This window comes from Euwallacea fornicatus, chromosome 30 (genome assembly GCF_040115645.1).
Source record: "Euwallacea fornicatus isolate EFF26 chromosome 30, ASM4011564v1, whole genome shotgun sequence".
In the NCBI taxonomy this organism is placed as follows: Eukaryota; Metazoa; Arthropoda; class Insecta; order Coleoptera; family Curculionidae; genus Euwallacea; species Euwallacea fornicatus.
The window spans coordinates 2,445,349-2,466,922 of record NC_089570.1 but is presented as its reverse complement, the minus strand read 5'-3'; the positions used below and the strand labels follow the sequence as shown (position 1 = coordinate 2,466,922).

The window sequence follows — 21,574 nt, the reverse complement described above, 5'->3', positions numbered from 1 at the left end:
GCTTTGTTGTTAGTTGGGCAACATGATTCAAGTGAACTTTTTCATTTGAATAACCAGGAAACTGTCTGAATTGCTTCTCAAATATCAATTAACGATGCTAGAACCGCATTGAAGGAAATTGAGTTAGTGTTGAAATCTTGAAGCTGACACGTTGCTTTGGGATGATCACGATTTTATGTTGCAAAGAGTAAGAAACAAAAAAATATATATTTTTTGATCGGACTTCGAAACGTTTTCGATTGAAACCGATCTTACATAATATCATAAAATGTTGGAAGCCAAAAACAATGCGGCAATGCCGTTTACAGCACGTTAAGAGTCTCCAGAAGCGGCACTTTCGTAGTTCACCGTTTGACACAGGGATAGCAGCAAGGGGCGCACCTGGGTGAGGCACCTTGTACAGGGTGTTCTGTTAAGAAACGCAAATCGTCTCGATGGTAAAAATCGCCGTTGACGGGAAAATTTCTCAACAACGCCCTGTATAGCAAAAGCGAACAAAATTAGAATTGAAAAAAGTGCCGCCTTGCACACGCCTCAGGTGTTGCGAGATATTTCAGAGATCGCTGTTTCGATGTGTGTTCAAAATATTTTGATATATTTCTAAAGTATTTTGAGTTACATCGGAGGTATTTCGAGACATTTCAAGGTGTTTCCGAGTCGTGCTGGTGTGCAAAAATTTCATCAGAAACTTACCCCCGAGGGGTAAGTTAGTAGGTGGCCCAACGTGAGGGTGCCATTACATAATTCCTCAAGCATTAATTCTAAGAAAAAGCCCGACGTAACCGGGTATGTTAAAATGATAAGTTTTTTAAAAGCAATTTAGTGAAGCAAATTAGGACAGCCGTGAAACTTTGGCGCGTGTGATAATGTAAGTGTGTGTCCACATTTACATCGGACAGTTATCAAATTAACATAACGGGATGATGTTAATCAAATTTCACTAGGAAATAGGTTTATATCGAACGCAATTATATATATATATTTTTTTTTGTTTTTATGGAAGACGGTTAATTATAAAATCAATGGAAAATCGACATAAATCGGTCAAATCGATCGCTTAACATAAATTTACGCAGAGAAACTTCCGTGACCGTGCCAAATCTGCCAGATACCCGGGGATCGCCGTAAATCATGAAAAAGTTGCGAAATGCAACTGAGACGGCCGAATGGACCGAACTGGACTTCGTGCAAGTGCAAACATGGAAAATTGCATCTAAGTGATCCTAAAGGGCTAAAAAAAGTTTATGAAAATGCTTGAAATAAATTTTAAAAGTGGAGCAAGAGCTGCTATCCCGGCAGCTGCAAATCATAGATAAAATTCAAATTTGCGAATTAGTTGCAGATAAATTTCCCAGGAACATTATAAATTTACTCTTAACAATTTGTCATAGCGCTATTTATAAGCCAGTGTGTGAATTTTCAATGGCGAAGGCGAGTGTTACTGAAGTGTCTATTATTGCCTTTATAATAATAGATAGTTTCATCGGAAATCGTCTAGGGCAAGAGGAAATTGATATTGCCGTTCTATTCAAAGCTTCAAAGCTTAAACTCGTATTAAATATAATGGCTTCGAATAACATTCGAGGGGCCAATACTGCTATGAGCTGCCAAGTACAGGTTTTAGTAGGTACTTTTAACCGAAAAAGGAAGTAGGTACATAAGTCTGGTCGCACTGAGACTATTCAGGTGCACGCCATTATTCGTTCTTATGACTTACTCTGCATTCTATTGGGAATAGTACAAAAATAGAAAAACTAGAACAAAGGGAGGCCTGTGAATAAATTATCGTGTGGTTGGGAATAGTGGCGTGACATCCGCAAATCAGATATAGAGTCGAGTTTCATTTTATGGGCCCCACGGAGGATTCGACAGGCCTATGCGATTACGTATACATGGGCTTGATATGGTTAAGGTCAAGCACATTCACATGCAAACCTACGGCCAAATCGAAATATTAATATTAAATTTTCTGGCAAAGATCCATCCGACTTATGTGGAAGAATGCATCGGGAAGGGGACCCCGCTCGAATTGTTAGCGTTCAGTGAAACCCCACATTAAAATGGTAGCGAGAAACGTAATTAACAGGAACATCTATCCGAATTAACCCGCATGTTAAAAATAATCAATTGGCGTTGACATGGAACATATATTGTACTTGATGAAGTGCTTCTATTAGTGTTTTAAACGTATGTAACGATTAACCAATTTGATTGGGGCATGAAAAAAGAGAGTTTTTCATTGGGAGTTGAGCGTTCGTCTAAAGAAAGTCTGGTGGCTTTTAAAAACACTGATAAAATCGAGAAGGGAAAAATTACCAATATGCAAACTGTAATAGGCGAAGCAATTAAGGCCGTCAATGACAAAACAAATTGGCGGAACTGACGATAAACTTTGTAGGAAAATTAAGTGGAAGGTTCATTATCTCTAAACAAGAACAAAGTTTAATATTGTTCGTATTTTTGAACACAATGACGTCGAACGAAAAAGTGGGGATCGACATATCGTTTTGGCGTACGGGTAAAAGATTGTCAGTCCTTCGCGAACACAGTACTAGCACGCCGCTGATTGGGTAGTACCGGGGTTTGCCAATACTGTTTTGCCGGTACCGTCTTACTGTTTCCACATATTACTTACAAACAACAGGAACTGTGTTCGGTGTTTCACAGCAGCGTAAGGGCTCTCGCTGGGAGTTGATTCGGCGCAATGACGGGTACGTTTATTTCACTTTTTACTTTAATCTGAGTAACGGAAAAAAATGTCGATCTAAGTAATTGAGGAAAAGGTATAAATGTTCAGGATTAGATTGGCGCACTGAAGACGTTCGAAGTCATGTCCGTTTTGCCAAAGTTTCGATGTGGGTACTTGTCTGTTCAGTCCATACCAAAATCAAAAACTGTTATCGCACAAATGGGATTACGACGGCCGAGTACCATAATTTTGCCAGGTAGTCGCATCACCGGATTCAAATTCATCTCTTCCCTATGATTTTTCAAAAGGGAGAATGTGGAAATTGGCGCGCAGCGAGGCGCCCAAAACTCGTTTTCATTGATTTTTACACTAAGACTAACGTGGCGCGTTCCCTGGGAAAAATGTCGAAAAAATATTTTCAAAAATCAAAAATTGATGATGACACCAGCGATTGCCAGGGACTTCGAAATTTTAGCCGACAAAATCGTAGGAAGAAGCTAAATTTACTTAACCTGCTAACTGAATAAACATCAAGCTCATTACAAGTTTGTGTTTAACCACTCTCATTTTTTGCCCAAAATTACTATGCGGACTTCGGCGTCCATAGTTTGAAGGAAAATTCCATACGTCGGAAGGTTACGTTCAAGTTAAATAAATGTGTGAATCGGTTCTCCATAATGAGCTTAAATTTGCATATAATTAACTGTAGGTAGTAAAAAATATCAATAAAGTAACTTGTGCGCCACTTATTGCTTTAAAAAATTTGCATTTGCTATCTGGTGGCATATATTTTAGGACGTATTAAGCTCTTCGCGCAGCATATGCTCAAGGAAGAACGAATTAAGGCTTCCCAAACAAAAAAAAAAATCGAACTACCGAAGACATGAAAACCGTTTTGCTCTAACTGAACACGTCAAAAAACTATAGATCCTTAATAAAGAGAGCCCTATACTTCAAAGAAATAATAAAGATTCGTATGATAGAGAATGATACCTGTTTCCTTCTTCTCTTACGGGGTGGATCTTCTGAAGACGCCCGACCAGGTGCTTTAAGGACTGGATAGCGCCGATGGCATCAGGCCTCGTGTTGAACAGTTGATAAGATCCGAATTGAAACGACAACTGAAAAAAAAAACTATCGATCAGCTAAATCAACAGATCAAGAAATGGAAAATGTGCAACGATCCCAACGAAGATACTTTGGGAAAATCACGAGATTGCGTTAAAGGAACTCTGCACAGTACTTAACAAGATACCAATCAAAGAAATAATGCAGAAACAAGGGATGAAATTGTTCCCTCAGAAAGAAGACGTCGATCGCCCTCGTATTTACCCAAAGGAAGACCAGATTAGTGACATTACCGCTGTAAAAGTGGAAATAGCTATTGCTTGATCAACAGGCAGGAAAGCTCCAAGACCGGACCTTCTTAGATCGGAAGCTGCGAAAAACTTCGGATATCTGAGCAGAGTTTTCAATCTTTGCTTGGTGAAAATCGTAGCAAAAATTTTGAAAGTTGATGGAGCGATCATCTCAGAACAACAGACGAAAGGAGGGCGGCTTGTAGATAGCGTAAAAACCCATAGGGCTGGTAAGCACGATGAGAAAACTACTGGAAGTCCTAATCAAAACACACTGGACGAAGCACAAATCTATGTGCGGTTCGATGCAGTGTGAATTTTGGAAGAAAAAATCCACCCTTGATGCTTTTACAATGGCGCAAGACGTTGCGGGTGTAATTAAAGCCGAAGCTTGTCGGAATAGAAATGGGGAGGTCTGTGCCGCGATTCTTGTAGATGTAGAAAATGCCCTCAATTCAGCTGTGAGGAATAGTATGGTGGATACGGTCAATGGAAGGAAAACTCGTGTCCACCTCGTGGAAGTAACCTGGAATTTCTTATCCAATAGAATTCTCACCGTGAATATGTTGGAGGACGTCGAACAGTTTTGACCCGGAGCGAGTGGTGGAATCATACCACGAAATCGGCATTAAATTACTTTCTTAACGTTTTTTTCCGAAGGTCAGAATTCGACAGGATCTATAGAACTTTCCGAAGCAATACGTCACGTTTTTACCCAATAAGAAAGAACGTGAATTTAACAATAAATTTGCTTTCCAAATTCGCACTGGTCAAGGCGTGCTCAACGAGCTCACAACACTCAAACACTAGAATTCGGCGGTTTTATTTGTAACCCGAGGAAGTGGTAGTTCCGTTATTATACCGTGCGGTTTTGAATTGCATTCATCTCCGTTAACATTTTTTTAAATTTAAAAGCAGCTTTAAATAAAGCAAAAAAATGCTACCTCTTCACGTTCCATTCCTTTCTTTGATGTTCCCTGCGTTCCTGGTGGCGCAAAAAGGTCAACCCTTTAAAATTGAAACGTAGGTCATGTGACACCTCAAATTAAAGGTCTTTGAAAACTGCATCACATGGTGTGTTTCGATTTAAAATTCGCCGACTAGTTTTTGAGGGAAACACATAAATTTGGTTAAAAAAATGCAAACTCGGTTAAGTAGTAAGTAAAGAAAGGAAAAAATTTGTATGTTGGCAGGAAATTGGTTTGTTTTCGATTTCGTGCTCACAAACAATTTTTGGTTCCTTTTATTTATTTATTTATTCGTTCCCCCTTTTCCTCGTTTTGTTTGCTTGTGCGAGTGTTTTTTTTAGATTGTAGAGCTGCACGGTAAAATTTATTACGTAAAATATTTTTTGCATTTGTATCTGCGCAACAGTGTCAAATTTTGCGAAAAAAAATTGTTACGGTTTGGTCGTGGAGCGTTGTCCAGTGGCGCGCAAAACCCGAAGATGAAGGTCTGCTTTGAATGCCCGAGTAGCCGCGGCAGAAATCAGCGAACTGAAAATCTAAGAGGGGCAAAATTTCTGAATCAAATTGTTCTTATGCATAAGCTTGGTTAGGCGGGATTAAACTAAACGTGAATCTAGGGACTTATTTCGAAACTGCCTCTTTTCCCTCTCAGCCAAAGAATATCTCAAACGAGAAGAGCCATATGCCCGGATGAAGAATTTTCCAAGAAGCTTTACTGCTTCCTCCTAACATTTTTGAGCTTCAAACTCACCACCACCACATGAAGTGGCACACTTTTTGAAACCACGATACGTTTAAACTCAGCGATCCTGGTTGATGTTCAGGATTGAAAACATTGCAATAAATCACCCGACAGTTATGGTGACAGACGGTGTCCACCTAAGTTGCATAATGAGACAAAGTAGTTGCTAATAGGGCTTAACGACATTAATTATCTTTTGGGACGAGGTCGTGCGATAAGGTACAAAGGTAAACAGATGATAACACACCACATGCTTCGAGGTGTATGGTTGTGTATGTAATTCACGTAGATGCTACACAAGTGTACGGCTGGGAAAATATTTGTAATATGGGTAAGTGCTGTTTACCTTCGGTATGCCATTGTCCAGCGTGTGTTATCATCATTGCTGAAGATAATAAATATGTCAGATTTGCTTATTTTGCCTCAGTGCTGTACCTGCCGCAAGAGACCACTTACATTTGTACAGAGATATTTATATTGTGTTTAGAATTTATATATATCTTGACTCACACATGGCGAAAAAATAATTACGACCCAAAACAAAGTTATTCGTGCGCAAATCGCACTGATGTATTCGAATCAGGTGCGAGAAGTATCATGAATGTCATAGACCACCTGTAGGCGTGTGGTTTGCCACTTGGTTGCGAAGTTGCTGATTCTCGTCAGCTCACCGATAGCTACCGGAGCACCTTTATCTTTTTATTTTTAAATAATGTTGCTTAATCCACCTTCACTTCTGCTTTTAAACTTTCGAAAACTTTTTATCTCACCCGAGAAGGGTTCGCGGAGATCGACGCGTAATCGCCGCCATTTTGAAATGCTCGAGGTTATTCTTCAATATAAGTAATTATCTGATTTCCACCTTACGGCTTAACAGTCATCAAGGGGAAAAGTGGCCCTTTGGCGATTATTGGATGTTCAGATTTCTAATTCTTAATGCTCCCGAACTTGCATCATTGCAGGCTCTGCGCTTGACCACACGACTTTGAAGGTCGCGGTAAACATAGAGGTGTAATCATGAAGAAAATCCGAGAAAGAGCAACCTTCAGCGGTTTGTTTAAACAGTCTGGTATATCAGACGCAACATTTAAAACAGCCATTTTGTGAAGGAATTTGGCGATAAGTCTGTAGTAAACCGCGATTCATGACGAATCTCAGTCACTATAAGTATGTCATATTATCTGTTTAGATTTGGTAAGCTAAACATAAACACTGACGCTAAAGTTACCGATTTCATCAGTTTATAGCTCCCAGTTTTATTTATGTGACACCAATTTAAATATTTATTGATTTATGATTCAATAAGTAATTAATCATTATGGGTCCCCACAGACTAGCGAGTATTCGTCGGCCGATGGTCTAGTCGGAAGCAGTGTGAGCAATCTTGTGCGTGCACTCACCGGCCGATGTAAAATCGGTGAATGTGCGCACTCACATCTGTCTTTAGGCCAATTCAGGAACGCAACAATCTGTCGGCCGATAAAAAGTCGCTGCTGCGCGCGGACCGTAGAAATTTCCTATTAGCAACTTCTTTTTCGGCTTGATTCATCAGCATTAAAAAAATAGTTTTTGAGGTCGCTTTAAGGGGGGAGTATTCAGGTAAAAGAATGTCTTAAAAATGCGTTATGCCATTCCTAATGACGAAAAATCAGTTTTATGGGGTTTAGAGGGTGATCCCCATGATGTCTTGGAGAGCCATTTTGAAACCAGCTTTAAGCCTTTCGAGGTCAATAATCCTTAGGTTTGACAAACAAGTCGAATGGCAAAACTTTGAGGGCGCAAATAGACCTCAAGAAATTAGAATCGGTGAATTCCCTTCCGTGGTAATGGATAATTTGGGTTCCATTGCTAGTTGAAACGATCTTCGATGTTTGAAAATTCAAAACGGGGGACGTTGGCAAGTGCCTCACTGTGACGGGGACTTTCTTGCTAAATTACCAAATAGCGTAAGTATACGTGGGTACCGACCTATTTTCGGCGACATTTCCGCTCTCCTTCAGCAAAACTTCTACTTGATATTCATCATTCGGGCTGTTTCTTGTGGGGGTGGAAGTGGGAACCGAGCGTCCGCTCTGTAAGTTGAGTAACACAAAGGTCCAAAATCAAATTTAAAAAGCTCAGGTTCTTGCCTCGCAATCGAGATCGGGGCGTTTTACTGGAAAAAACGTTAAGGACGAAAGAATGCCAATTATTTCGGGTTCCTCAAATAACAGCAGCCAAAACAAGGACTTTTTTCAATTTCGATTTTATCCAGATACGTCCAGAAACGATCGGAATGTCACAACGTCAATGGACGATAAGCTAAAAAAATTATGATGTATGGAATGGAATGGAACGGAGTGAGGATCATTAATTCGGTAGTTATTTTCTGCTTCATCATCAGTTTTCGAAAGTTTTTCAGCTTTAAATTGAAAATTAATGTTTTTGCATCAGCCTGATAGGAAACTAATGAAAAACCGCTTTCAAATATTTACGTCGAGAAGTCATTTTTGAAAAATACTTAAGTCGCCCCGGGACAAAGGGCTCTAAAAGCTGCTTTCTGATTCGTGCCTTTCGTGCACGGACCTGCTGAAAAATAACAATTACCGGAGTGTTAGACGAAACGTTTAGCTTCAGTTTCAGTATCATAACTGTGAATTTTGCACCGCTCACACGAGCTAACGAAATTAAGGCGACTTCAGTTAAGTTAGTAATCTTACCGGAGAGCAGCCTCTTCGGTAGAGGAGGCAGTCGTTGCATTTCCCTGAACGTTTCTACAGAAGCAGTCCTAATTTCATTTCCAATGACAAAATCCACAATAATTCAGCAAAAGAATAATTTAGAGAAGTACTTCAACGGGAAACACATTCTAATCACAACGAGACAAAAGGGCGGCTGCGCCCATTTATTTACGTTTAATTTAAGTCCATAGTGGATTTTGAGGAAAATTTCCAATATTCTCCAATGGATAAATATTCCAAATGCAGAACTTTTGTTTCATTTCTGGTACGCGGTCAATTGAGATATTTTTTAATGGAGTTTTTCCCGGGCGAGTCAGTGTGTTGTGCAATTGCGAGTCGCGAGTGATAGAGGAAAGTTCATGCTTCAGAATATTCAATTTAAATCTGACAGAAATTTTGCTCCAAGGATATGGTAAAATCTGACGTGAAACTGCGTAGATAGAGCAGGCAGCTTTGGGCCGTTCTCTGTCAGCAAAGTCAGTATAATGAATACGTTGATATTTTCACTTTTAGGCTGGATGGGAACCTGTAAACCAGGCTCTACGAGACGACGTCGGTTCTTATCTTGCCGATCATATATCATTCGCAAACGTAATCTTCTCTTTTCTTAAAAAAAAGATTAATTTATGGGGGGCAAATAGCCGGGTATGCCGACTTAAGCCTGGTCCTCATGAGGAGGTGAACTTAATTTGTTTAAATACCAAATATCTGCTTTCAAAAAATATTTCTCATTGACAATGGACCTTTCTAACTTTTGACCAAAAAGCCAAGGAGGACCATCAAGTTTCCATCCTTTGCCATAGTGGAAGCTGGGAAGGCCGAATATCGACAGTTTTCAAAAAAACCAAATTTTCAAATATAATTACGATCACGGAGGTAGCTGGTGAGAGGAAACGATGAACAAAACTCGGTCTATTAGATACGAAATTGTTAATGGCTCGCACTGCACCGTTGCCAAATCATAAGAGTACATGAAAAACTATGTTCATGGTTTGATACGTTTCAACAACTTCGACGATTTTTTACAAATGCAGCTAAAAATGAACTCATTGCCTGTATCATTCGTTACATTTATGAATTAAGGCGGACTACGCACATATAACACTTCTCTTGATGTGACGTAACATTAGATGATTACTGGGGATGGTACGACACAGGGTAATAGAGTTCCAGCCCGGGTTTTGTTCATGCGGTCGGGAACACGGAGTCGTCCAGCCCCGCCCGTCGTGTTATTGTCATGTCAGACTAAATCCTGCAGACGTTTAAGGAGTTAGTGGCAACGTATTGTCTGTTAAAAATGATTAATGTCTCTGCTTATTACGGATATTCGCTTTAATGAATAGAAGTTCTCTGTTTGCGGTTTTTCGCAATCCGCGGTTATGAAGACCATATGAGCCATGACTGCCGGACATTAAAACAAATTTTTACTCCGTAGGATGAGGTGACGAGAGAAAATTGTAAATGAATTTTTACTAGTTTCAAAGCGAACTTCCCAACCTCGTAACGTTCGCAGCATCGATGCTAATAAAATTGGATTTACCAAAGATGCAGGGAACGATACAGGACCAATTCGCAACGAACTAGATAAAATAACACTGAATGAACAGGGAAGAATTAATATAAAAGAAAAAATGGGGAAAAAATGGAATGATAAAAAAACGTGGAAAAATAGATGCCGAAGAGCATGAGTTCCGGTGACTAATCTAATCTAATCTAAACTAAATTTATTGACGTAATAAATAACAACTCAGAAAATCTAGGTAATTTTTCCTTCTGGGATACGATTGTCGAGCGGCAGAATCGTGGAAGGTATTACTCGTTTTTTGAACAGAAACGGAACGTCCATGGACTGTGAGCAAACGTGCTCCCATGAGCTTGCAGGCTAAAGCTATTCTAGATATTAAAAATCTGCAGGCTGACACTCAAATGGGGCTATCGACCGGGGGTATCTCTGGAATCGGCAATAGCAGCGATAAGTGTAAGTTTCAATATTTTCGCGAGGTTCAGACGCACTTAATCATTATCTCGGCAATTTCCAGTCTATATCGTGTTACGAGGATAGTCCCAGAAGTATGCGACCTACCACTTAAGGAAAAAAATTAGAAAATATTCCATTATTTCTCATCTCCTTTGAGATTGACTTTCTTTTCCCAGCGATGTTCTATGCCCTGTTTACCTTAAGAACCTTCGAGTGTTTCGAAATAGGCGTCAGCCTCGAGCTCCACCTCTTCATTGTTGGCAAATCTCTTTCCACCGAGTCGTTGTGTCAAGTTTGGAAATAGAAAATAATCCGAGGAGGCTGAATCTGGCAAATAGGGGGGCCGAGGAAATGGTTCGAAACCAAGTTGATTGATTGCGGGCCATCGCGATGACGGAAATGTGGACTGATGCCTTGTCTTGATAAAACGCGACTTTTCTTTATCGCCACGTGCGATCGCTTTTTCCTGATGTCGTCGCTCAAACGCTGCAATAAACTCGTATGATATTCTCCGTTCATTGTTTTTCCTTTAGGGGGACGGTCAATTAAAGTTGTTCAAAAAAACCGACGCCACAAACTTATTTCTTGCAGACGAAACGGTTTTCGCGTCCTTCTGAGCCGGTTTTCCCCTCTGGGTCCATTGTCTCAGCTGCTCTCCCGTCGAAGCCGTGAAATGACGGATCCGTATTTCGTTCGTGGTTATGAATCAGCGCGAAAACTCGCCTTTATTGCTGCGAAACTTTGCCAAACGCTCCCTCGAAACACGTTTCAAATGAAAGTACCGAATCGCGCATCGATCGGTAGTTTTTCCAGGGTCCACAAAACCTCCAAAAACGTTCGCTAAAAACGGCTCCAAAACAAAGCCCAAATCGTCGTAGCCCCCTCAAGCTTTAGCCATAAGCTTTCAAAGGTTAGGTCTTCGTAACAGCGGTAAGTTTTTAACGAAAAAATCGCCATCTACGTGTCAGATCCGGCACTTCTGGGGCTACCCTCGTTGGCGGGTCTTATGTGAACAAATGGAACGTTATTAAAATATGGTTCTTTCGCACGACTTGTAACCTTCTAATCCGTATCGCCAATAATTAATTCTAATGAGATATTTCAGTACCTGACATCGGTTGAACAGCACTATTGTCCTCAGACAATTTTACCGATCATAAATCTAATTTTTGGCATTGTGCGTTGACCAAGACCTGCATAAAAATTTCGCCCTAGTTCTGAAACATGCTATTCACTCGGGCAGGATAAAGTACCAAAGTAGACAGTCGAACGTTTGTTTTAAACAAAATTGACCTTAGATTTTACTTGACCCTGCGTAAGTGTGCAATGTGGGTACCACTTCATCATTTACCTTGACTATTATATCAATTTGATAAATTTTCAAGTGGGTTGATTCATCCATTTTCGAACCCGTAGCGTGGCTCTAACGCGAATTTCTTACACGATGAAGGCCAATGTGCTTCTAGAAAGGAATGTTGGATTCGGACTGCACGTTAATTGACCTCAAGCCAAATTTGTCATTAACGCACATAAACCATTAATTTTTAATAAGTTAGTGACTTTGACTGCTGAAACCGTTGCAACTCCGAACTTTCCCATCATCAACGGCCACCATTACAATGTTTGTTGTTAAACAAATATATTGACCAGGCGCAATTTGCGCTTTAATGCATTGCTAATCCAGATACCGCGAAATTAATTAATCGTTAATTTGAATAATGCATTAGATCTCTATAGAAGGCAGTTGAACGGTCTAACAATAGACACAAACCCATCGATGTCTCAATAGATCTAATCAAAATTCTTTCAGTAGCTCAATGTCAGCAAGTGACATACTTCCACATAACACATTGTAGGTATCAAACGTAGTACGAATATACAGAGGATGATAGAAATCATGACTCAATAAGTTTTGGCTCGGCTGAATTACATAACGGCCATTTTCGCAAAATTGTGTTAATTCTAGGACAGGGTCGTGGCAGGTGATGAGGTAGTGGTTTTTTAGAGGTTGCGGTTAGTTTTCTATGTGTATTAAGTCAGTTTGAAAATGAGGTGCCATAAATACGATCAACAATTTTCGTTCGAGTCTAGACTGTGACGAAGTGAGCGTAATTAGATTTTTTCTGTGTTGCAATCTGGTGTAAGGCGCGAATTGAAAAATTACATTGGTACAGTGTTTTTCCAAGGCATGGATACGGTCAATAATTCCAGAAAAGCATAAATTTGCAAATTTCCCGCAGGGGAGTTAGACGTAACGCCCACTAGAACGACGAAAATTCCAACGTTGCCCAACGCAATCTTTCTCCCCTGGAGGCCAGGATTCTCCCATTTCACAAAAGACCCAAGATGTTGTTGCGTTATTTGAATCTGCGGGTCGGTCTACGTCTTTTGCAAACCACACTTCTGTCCGGTGGTTTTCGAGACAGTCATAGTTCATTTTATATTACTATCTGCGCAGGAAAGTGGTTTGGACCGTCTTGGTTTTCGAATAACTGCCAAATGACGTTACTTCAGGAATTTTCAAAATTTGGTAATTTTCGGCATCTTTTCAAAGCTCAAAAATCGAGGGCATTCAATAGAGACCTTTGAAGTGAGGGTTTGCGATGGTTCTTCTATATCGAATCCTTAATTAGCCACGCATTGTTGAACTGTGCAAATTTCAAGATATTGGGGGCCACTATAACGAAAATATTGACGTTCTTCATTGAAAATATTCAGAACGGCCGACAGAATCCAAAATGGTATATTAACTTACAAGTTCCATAAGTGAGCATTGTCGTACAGGTTTAATCAGAGATAAATTCCCAAAATGATATCGAAAGAGTTTCATTTCGACACTCTTTTTGAACTGGGAACATTGCGGCAAAGCTGTTATTTCCTCATTTATGTGAAAAATTTTTCGAATACTGCCATCATTGAATAGGGCGTTACACTTGACATCCTTGTAGGAAGTTTGGCAATGTTCATTCTTACTTTAGTCGCTCCTTGTACTCGTAGCAATATATTGAACATTTGACCGTTCCCATACTTCTAAAAGACCATATGGACATTAGCGTCCAAGGCATTATTTTAATTTAAAGTCTCAGACCCTAGGGTCATAATTATTTTTAACTGAAATTTACCGATCCGGTTTCAAAAAAAACCATTATGGAATTCCATTGCTTGATAATGGTTATGATGAGTAGCACAAACACGGTTATCAATAATTATTTGATAGGTTTATATGGTATGAGTGTGGCATGGTTTCCACATTTCCTTGAAACTATTTCGCATCATTTAGACTTAAATTTAATAACTTTATTTATTTATTGGATCTTTTCAAAGTACAAAATTGAAATTGGACGGGATTGGTTCGGCGGACTGAACGGAAAATTTTCGTAATTGTTCCAAGTAAACCAACTAAAAGTTAAGCTTTTCTGTCCCTTAACGTTTTTCCGCATTTCGCTTCGTTTTCCAGTTTAAATCTAAATTTTTGCACATTTCTGAAACAACTTGGTACAGGTCATAAAGTTCAAATGAATTGAGTTTACCTAGATCCCTTCGAAATTTATTATAAAATCTCAAAGTTCAGATATGAACCGCGGTCGGCATTGAAACGCAATAGAGTATAAATTTTTTTGAAAGTCGGGAAATTTCGGGAAAATTTACTGAGTCTTGCGTAAATTCGATTTTTACCGTTTCAAAAACGTTATGTGTTTTTATTATTTTCCTAAAAAGTCCTATGAATTGTTCAGGACATGCCATAATCCCTGTCCGTGGTACCACGTCAAGATGGTAGCGCAGCAAATATATAATATCCATAGAAAACGATGCGATGCCCCATTAAAAGAAAACGATTATTATTTCTCAAGAACCTTCCCAAGAACCCCTAGGTAGTTGCTTTCATAATATTAAAAACCAAATTTGGCCTTAGATCGAAACGCGACAGTACACAAATCTATAAAACCATTCATATCCTTAGTTGGTAAGGCCACTGGTTGTGTCAATAAAAACCATATTACGGTGTCGATACGTGTTACGGCGCTGCTATGGTGATAACATGGTAATGACACCATTAAGTGTGATTACCAACTTCAATCTAACATTTTCATTGTTTCGGCTAACGTTACCTAACGATAAAAATGTGGCATTTATTTTCCTTTTTGTGAGACGCATTACATGTACGAAAATTACACTCTGTGTATCTGATCAAGAATAACTAGTTTATGTCCCTTTAATATTAATCGTCCGGTAAAATTCCTCGTAAAGTTGGAAAATCCCATTAGTAAAAGAATGGCCGCTACTCATTTCAATTTAAAGTACATTTACGCCTAATAACATTCTTGTTGTTACCACGACAAGAGTTTAAATGGTAATACTCATTCTCATATTGTATGTAAATCTTAATATGCATGCAAATCCTTAACATACCGGCAAATATAACGATGCGGCTAATGGTACTTGGTACTTATCATTTTGACCCAACTGACCATGAGGCGCTAGGTCAGTAACACGTCGTCGTGAGTGATTCTGAAGAACTTGAAGGTTGCGAGGCCAGTGTGATTGCTTAAGGTGGATTGTTTTTTTTTTCGTAATCTCCACTTTGTTTTCTTAAATTCAATAGGGCCGGTAAAAGCAGCTCTAACTGCAGGCCTTTGCACCTAACCGTAGGCTGCTACAAGAACACAAGGCCGAAATCAAAGTAGAGAACACATTAGTTAAGGTACTTAAGGTGGTATACCGACACGAGATGGGATTCAATGGACTCCCCAATTAAATTAAATAATCTTTGGCGCTGAAGATAATTAATAAGAACTATTTTCAATTTTACATGAGTGAATATTTTCAAGGTTCTGCTTAATTTGAAAATTGATCGTCTTTTGGGAGGACGCGGGAATGATTTTGATTTTTCCTTTTTCAGATATATACAACATGACTGCCGCCAGTTATAATGCCAGTAGTGGACTTTTCAGTCTGAAGCCAGGTATTTCTTTTCATAATACGCGTGTTAAGCTAAAGAGTTTCCTGTCGATTTGCAGACGCTCTCCCGTTTTGGATAGTAATTAGTTTTAAATTAATTTCCATTGCAGATCCGAGAACTGTCGACTGGCCTTTGGTTTCAAATCCATTGTACACATTAGGATTATGTCTTTCATACGTTTATATTGCAAAGGTAAGTCGCCAGGGAAATAGGAATTTTTTTAAGTGAACATTTACCAAAAAGGGTCCATGGATTCACTGCAAGGTTGCTTTCGTAAAGAAATCATTGGATTTTAGTTTAAGAAGGACGTATCCACTGATCGCAGCAACAAATCAATGATACGTACCTTAAGGTAACGTCTGATCCATCTTAAATCTTCAGCGCGCATCTCATCGCGCGCCGCTGTCAACAACAATCTCCCTCGTTTCCCCTAAAAGTCGCCATCACCACAGCAATCCCCAAACTTCTCCAGCGGTTGGTTTGATGAAGTGAAAATTCACTGCGTTCAGTCTTTAGGAAGGAGTAAAAGAATTCGTTATTAATACATGTTATTAATTTAAACGACCTCCTACCTCTTACTGGTACCGAACGCTCCATGGTTGAGTCGCAGGAACGGACACCCTGGACCCGCATGAACATGTACCTCGGTGAATGTTCATCTGTACAATTTACTGCAAAGAAACTAATAAGAATTATTAGACGTAATACTATGAAGTGCCTTACCTGTTGTTATTCTAATAATGCCGGTCGCACGTAAACCGTAGTAGGTGATTTACTTAAATATTCATCAGACAGTACCTAATAATAGTAGCAGTATTTTGTAAACACAATATATACTAATGAGATGTTATTGTTGCATTCATGAGCGATCGGAACATCTAATTAGCCGTGGAAAATGTTTAGTACTTCCCGGGAAATTTCCGAAGAACCAGTACTTAATGGGCCCTTCCCGCCAATTAATGTATTTGATTGTAATTTAATTACTAACGCAGTTTTAAGGCCGATCTTAATGGAGACCTAACGACATGTCTTGATTTTGCAGTTCCTAGGACCCAAATTGATGGAAAACCGAAAGCCATTCCAACTGAAAAACATCCTAATTTTCTACAACTTTTTCCAAGTCATATTTAGCATATTCTTATTCTATCAAGTAAGTAGGTACCCCTTTTGCGTCTGATTATCGCAGATACTGGCATCGTTCCCTTTTCAGATTGGTATGGGTGGGTGGTTTACCGGTGAATACAGCCTAAAGTGCCAGCCAGTAGATTACTCAAACAAGCCTAGTACAATACGAGTAAGTCTGCTTCAAAATTAAAAAAATCGCGTCCAGCTTTATCCTTTTTTAGATGGTGCATGCTTCGTGGTGGTACTTTTTTTCAAAGTTCACAGAGTTCGTGGATACAGTAAGTTGAAGTACATGTTGCCCTACGAATCACCCTAAAGACAATATCATTTGTTGCAGCTATTTTTCGTCCTAAGGAAGAAATTCGATCACGTCACTACACTGCATGTCATCCATCACGGAATAATGCCAATGTCCGTGTGGTTCGGAGTGAAATATTGTCCCGGTAAGTGTCCTTAAGCGATTAGGGGACATTGAAAATGTTCTTCAGGTGATTTTTGTTCCATTTCGGGTCACATTCTATAACTTTCGATGTACAGAATCCATCATATGCATGGAGTAATGGCAAAACTTTATTTAAAAAAAATTAAAGTCAATCAAATATAACAAAACAATAAAACCGCCCTGTGTGTCTTAAACATCAAGTAAATAGCATTCTGAAAATTCCAATTCTCGGCTTAAACGAGAGTAGTGCCAGTTTTTTGTTTTGGCGAAGTAAAGTAGCCAGCTCGGCTACCTGATTTAAATCCGTGTAACTTTTCCCTTTGGGGCCATTTGAAAAATCAAATTTGTAAGGATCGGTGAAATAACGTTGAGTGCTCCTATAGTCGGTGTAATGCGATCGATCAGGTAAGACACGTATGTTCAAGTGACAAGATCATTTACATAAAAAAGAGCACTGCGTTTGGATAACGATAGAAGACATTTTGAGCGAATGCTGTGAACATTAAATCTTGTAAGCAGTAATTTGTTATTTTTCTTTTCTAATAGAATTTAATTGTTTTTTTTTTAAATAAAATTAGGAAAATAGGTTTTTTTCGAAATTTTTCTTATCTAACACCGAAGCTTGATATGTCTGTATGGGCAAATAAGCGTAGAGTCCGTGGAACAAGTCAGAAACATGAGGTCACATTTGGAATATAATTGGACTTCGTTTGATTGATATGGGAAAAAAGGGAAGTTCAAAGTCATCAAAAAGCGACATCAAATTAGCTTTGTCAATTTTACGTGAAACATTTTTTTTACAGGAAAATTATTTTAAAAGTTATTGCCATTATTCCTAATATATGACGGACCCTGTATGTAGGTGCTTTTACAGATGTGTTTCGCCGTAACTTAAATTTTTTTGGCCCAAGTCATATCCTCATTACGGGTTTCAAGGATTATGTACATTCATAAAGCTTATACCGCAGGCACGGGAAAAAATCCCATTTAGCATCATTATGCTTAAACGTAAACATTGAACATGATTTCTATTAAGAATACGCATGCAACGTTATTTAGTTCTCTTTAAAAATTTACGAGCTGTTTGTAGGTACCAAAACGATCACGCACAATCCTCGTTTCAGTTCACACAATCACGATCATTAGTGAACATCGTCTTTTTTTTGTGAGTTTCAGATTGTAAGTTACATTTCCTGCTTTTAGGTGGTCATAGTACATTCTTCGGTCTGTTGAACACATTCGTTCATATCGTCATGTATTTCTATTACTTCCTCACTGCCCTCGGACCTCAAGTACAAAAATATTTATGGTGGAAGAAGTACCTCACCACGCTCCAAATGGTAAGGCATAGACAATCATGTTTTAAATTGCACAAAGCTGTAAGATGTTACACTGATTCTAAATTTAAATGGGGGTATCTAAAGGATTTAAACGTTTCAATTTTGCTACTCAAACTTCTTTTATGCAATAAATTTTTCTTGAGAGTACTAGTAACGAGAAAAACCCCAGTTGGAATTAATTTTTCCGGATAGAGTACCTAATACTTGTCAGTCTCCACAAACGGCTGTTTCCTACGACCTTCCCAGAACTTTTCTCAGATTCAGATGATGTCAAATGCGAATTCAACAATTTTCTGTTAGTCACCTCAACTTCTCAAGTTCTGAGTATTTGAGCTTCTGCTGATTAGAACATCTTTCGCCATTGGGAAGTCAAAACCATTTCACCTCCTAGTTTCTTAATTCGAAGATGCAGTTATGTTAACATAAATCTCACGTACATCTATGATTATGTTTGTTTATTGTGTTTCTACTCATGATGGTTCCTGTATCACGTAAAAAACCATCGAGACCTTGACTACAAACCACAAGTATTATATGATGTTTCAGATTCAATTCGTGGCCATTATGGTGCACGCATTCCAGTTGCTCTTCATCGACTGTAACTACCCGAAAGTGTTCGCATGGTGGATCGGCTCTCATGCAGTCCTCTTCTTTTTCCTGTTCAAAGACTTCTACCAAAAGTCCTACAGAGGAGGCAAAAAGACCGCATCTAGTAAACCGAAGCAAGAGTCCCTCGTCAACGACTTCAACGGCGTCTCTCCGAAGCAAAACGGGGCTGTGAACAGTGCCTCCAAATCCAACGGTGTCGTCAAAGATGCGAGTGATTACTACGTTAGTGGTGTAAACGGAGCCGCTCAGCTACATCAGCGATTAAAAAGCCAATGACCTGTCGCTTAGTGATAGAAAAGATGACTAAATCATATGGGTGGTTTATAAGCTAACTAGGGAATCCATATTAGTACCTGCGATATACAGAAATGTCATTCGTAAACGTGCAATATCATTTGCCGAGATTGAGTCGAGCTCTTGTAATTATAATACCTATTCTTGAGTAGGTTCAGTAGTTGATACTTCCCAAATCAGCAACGTGTGATATCTACGTATAGCATCAGTAATATGACTAGTCTAGCATATATTTGTGGCGTCATTGAGTAATTCTGCAAGGTCCACAAAAGTTAGCATACCGCGTACAGGGCCGGTGATAAGTCTGGCGAAGGCTTCTGAAGAGATCAGATACTCCACCTGCTGACCCAAGGATGAGATATTTTTCATAAAAAAATACATAGAAGAGCCGAAGTAAAATTGTGGGGTTAGATATCCCCTTATACTAAACTTCCTGAATTTATGCAGGATCTTCTCAGAAATCTCAAGTGCGCTTGTCAGACTTATCAGTAACCTTGCATTATGTGAGAATTATTGCAATTTAAAGCAGTCACAGCTATGCGTCTAAATAAATTGGATGTAGATTTATGGCCAATTCGATAGCTTATAATACGGCGTCAGAATTCAAATACATTTGGTAACAAATATTACTTTAGAATCTTGAAACTTTGTATTATGAGATGAAAACCGAACTTGCACTAGACCGAACGATTCTCAATGAATTGAATTATATGCAATAAATTCTTGTATAAAATGTGTATTGATCTGTATAACTGGAAAGGGATTCGATACGGAATGTGTATTAGTAATAACAAGTCTTTGGGACCCGCGAATGATTGGTAATGGATCAAGTCATGCGCCAGTTCGGCGCAATATATTTCCGTCGTAAAGTCCTTTGTCTGAGTAATTTAACATACCATGTCAAAATTATTAAAATAGTTATATGTTTGATGTTTTTTTTTAAGTTAAACCATTATTGTTTTATAGCGATGGTTTTAATGCCAGTATAAAAGACCCAAACTTCCGTCTTCGAACAAAAGGTTCTAGTCTAGTAATACTTACTCTAGTTGTTAAGAACGTTAAAACACTATTATGGAATCCTTATAAAATGGGGGTTATAGGTGTAGGTGTATCGATTTAAAGCCAAAACATTTGGATATAGAGAATAAGACCATTGCTCAATTTTTTATATTCATTAATAAGCAATATCAAATATTGTTGTATAATGGGTAATGTGTGTATATTGTCTGTTAAAAAGTTTAGTGATAGCTAAAAGATACTTAATTATCCATATAGAAGTCGCGGTGCCTTTCAAATTTTTCATTCGTTTACATGATACCTACTGGGTACTTGAATTGCAGATAGGTACCTAATAAGAATTTAAACAAACTTCAATGCTGCAATTGCATAGCGACGCTTCAGCTTTGTCATGCGGAATCATAAATCGACTTTTGCTATATCATTACTGTATTGTCATAAATATTTTTATTGTCCAAATTACAAGTTTATTGTTTAAAATGTGTTTAACACTTTATTTTATACGCCGTAAAATGGCGTACTTCGAGATTCTGTTAACAGTTACTTGAAGACATACAAATAATATAAAACATACCACTTGTTCAAGAGTTACGTAGTATTGACGATGGGAATTTGTACTACTCACGTAGAATTTATTCTTTTGGGAAGTTGGGATGATCTGCTATTTAACGATTAAGAACCGAGTTGTTATCGTTCTCGTTACTGTACCTTCAACACAGTCTTCATAAATGCAAAGAAGGTGGCCAAAATGGAATCTCTATGGAAATTAGCGTCCAGTTACTGTTAACAACACATTCATAATTTGGCCTTAATAGCAGCATGTAGTAAATCTAAAATAACGAATCATCTAAACTCAGACACAAACTAAATTTTGTCCGTCACCATTTTTACCTATTTTAAAATAAATATCTAGAAATTCCGATTAGAAATTATTATATTGTTATAGCTGAATGAATCTAACGAAATTAGGTTGTTATGTAGATTTTTAACTATTTTTTATTAAAGAGAAAATTTTAAATACAATTCTGGTTTTATTGCATATGCCTACCTACACATGCTTGGGTCCCTATATTGACATCTCGGAAAGCGTAGGAGATACAAATTAGGTTAAATTGGAGAAAACCTCCTGTCTTTGATAACCAAAAACAATCCATTGGTTGGTTCAAATATAATCCAGATCTTCGTTTCCAATGTGTCCGTATCTTTTAAGATAACCAGATTGCAATGGAACAGCTCAAAAAACGAGCATCCAATTAATTTTCTTGAAAAATATATTGATGGTAAAGTTATTACGAGCTTGATATATTGGCACTGCATTTGTATCTACAAATG

The 21,574-nt window shown here is 38.5% G+C and overlaps 1 protein-coding gene across 1 annotated transcript; it reads left to right on the top strand.

The window, feature by feature from the left end:
- Positions 1–2,521: 2,521 nt before the first annotated feature.
- LOC136348011 (very long chain fatty acid elongase AAEL008004-like) lies at positions 2,522–21,265 on the top strand. The gene is made up of 9 exons (XM_066298504.1): positions 2,522–2,711; positions 15,356–15,418; positions 15,525–15,607; positions 16,458–16,565; positions 16,626–16,709; positions 16,762–16,818; positions 16,878–16,983; positions 18,186–18,322; positions 18,869–21,265. Exons 1-9 carry the CDS (start codon positions 2,705–2,707, stop codon positions 19,205–19,207), a joined length of 984 nt encoding a protein of 327 aa, XP_066154601.1. The 5' UTR covers positions 2,522–2,704; the 3' UTR covers positions 19,208–21,265.
- Positions 21,266–21,574: the final 309 nt, after the last annotated feature.

Coding starts and splice junctions, on each gene's coding strand:
- LOC136348011 (XM_066298504.1), top strand. Junction 15,419..15,524: donor ACTTTTCAGTCTGAAGCCAG/GTATTTCTTTTC, acceptor TTTCCATTGCAG/ATCCGAGAACTGTCGACTGG. Junction 16,566..16,625: donor GCATATTCTTATTCTATCAA/GTAAGTAGGTAC, acceptor TTCCCTTTTCAG/ATTGGTATGGGTGGGTGGTT.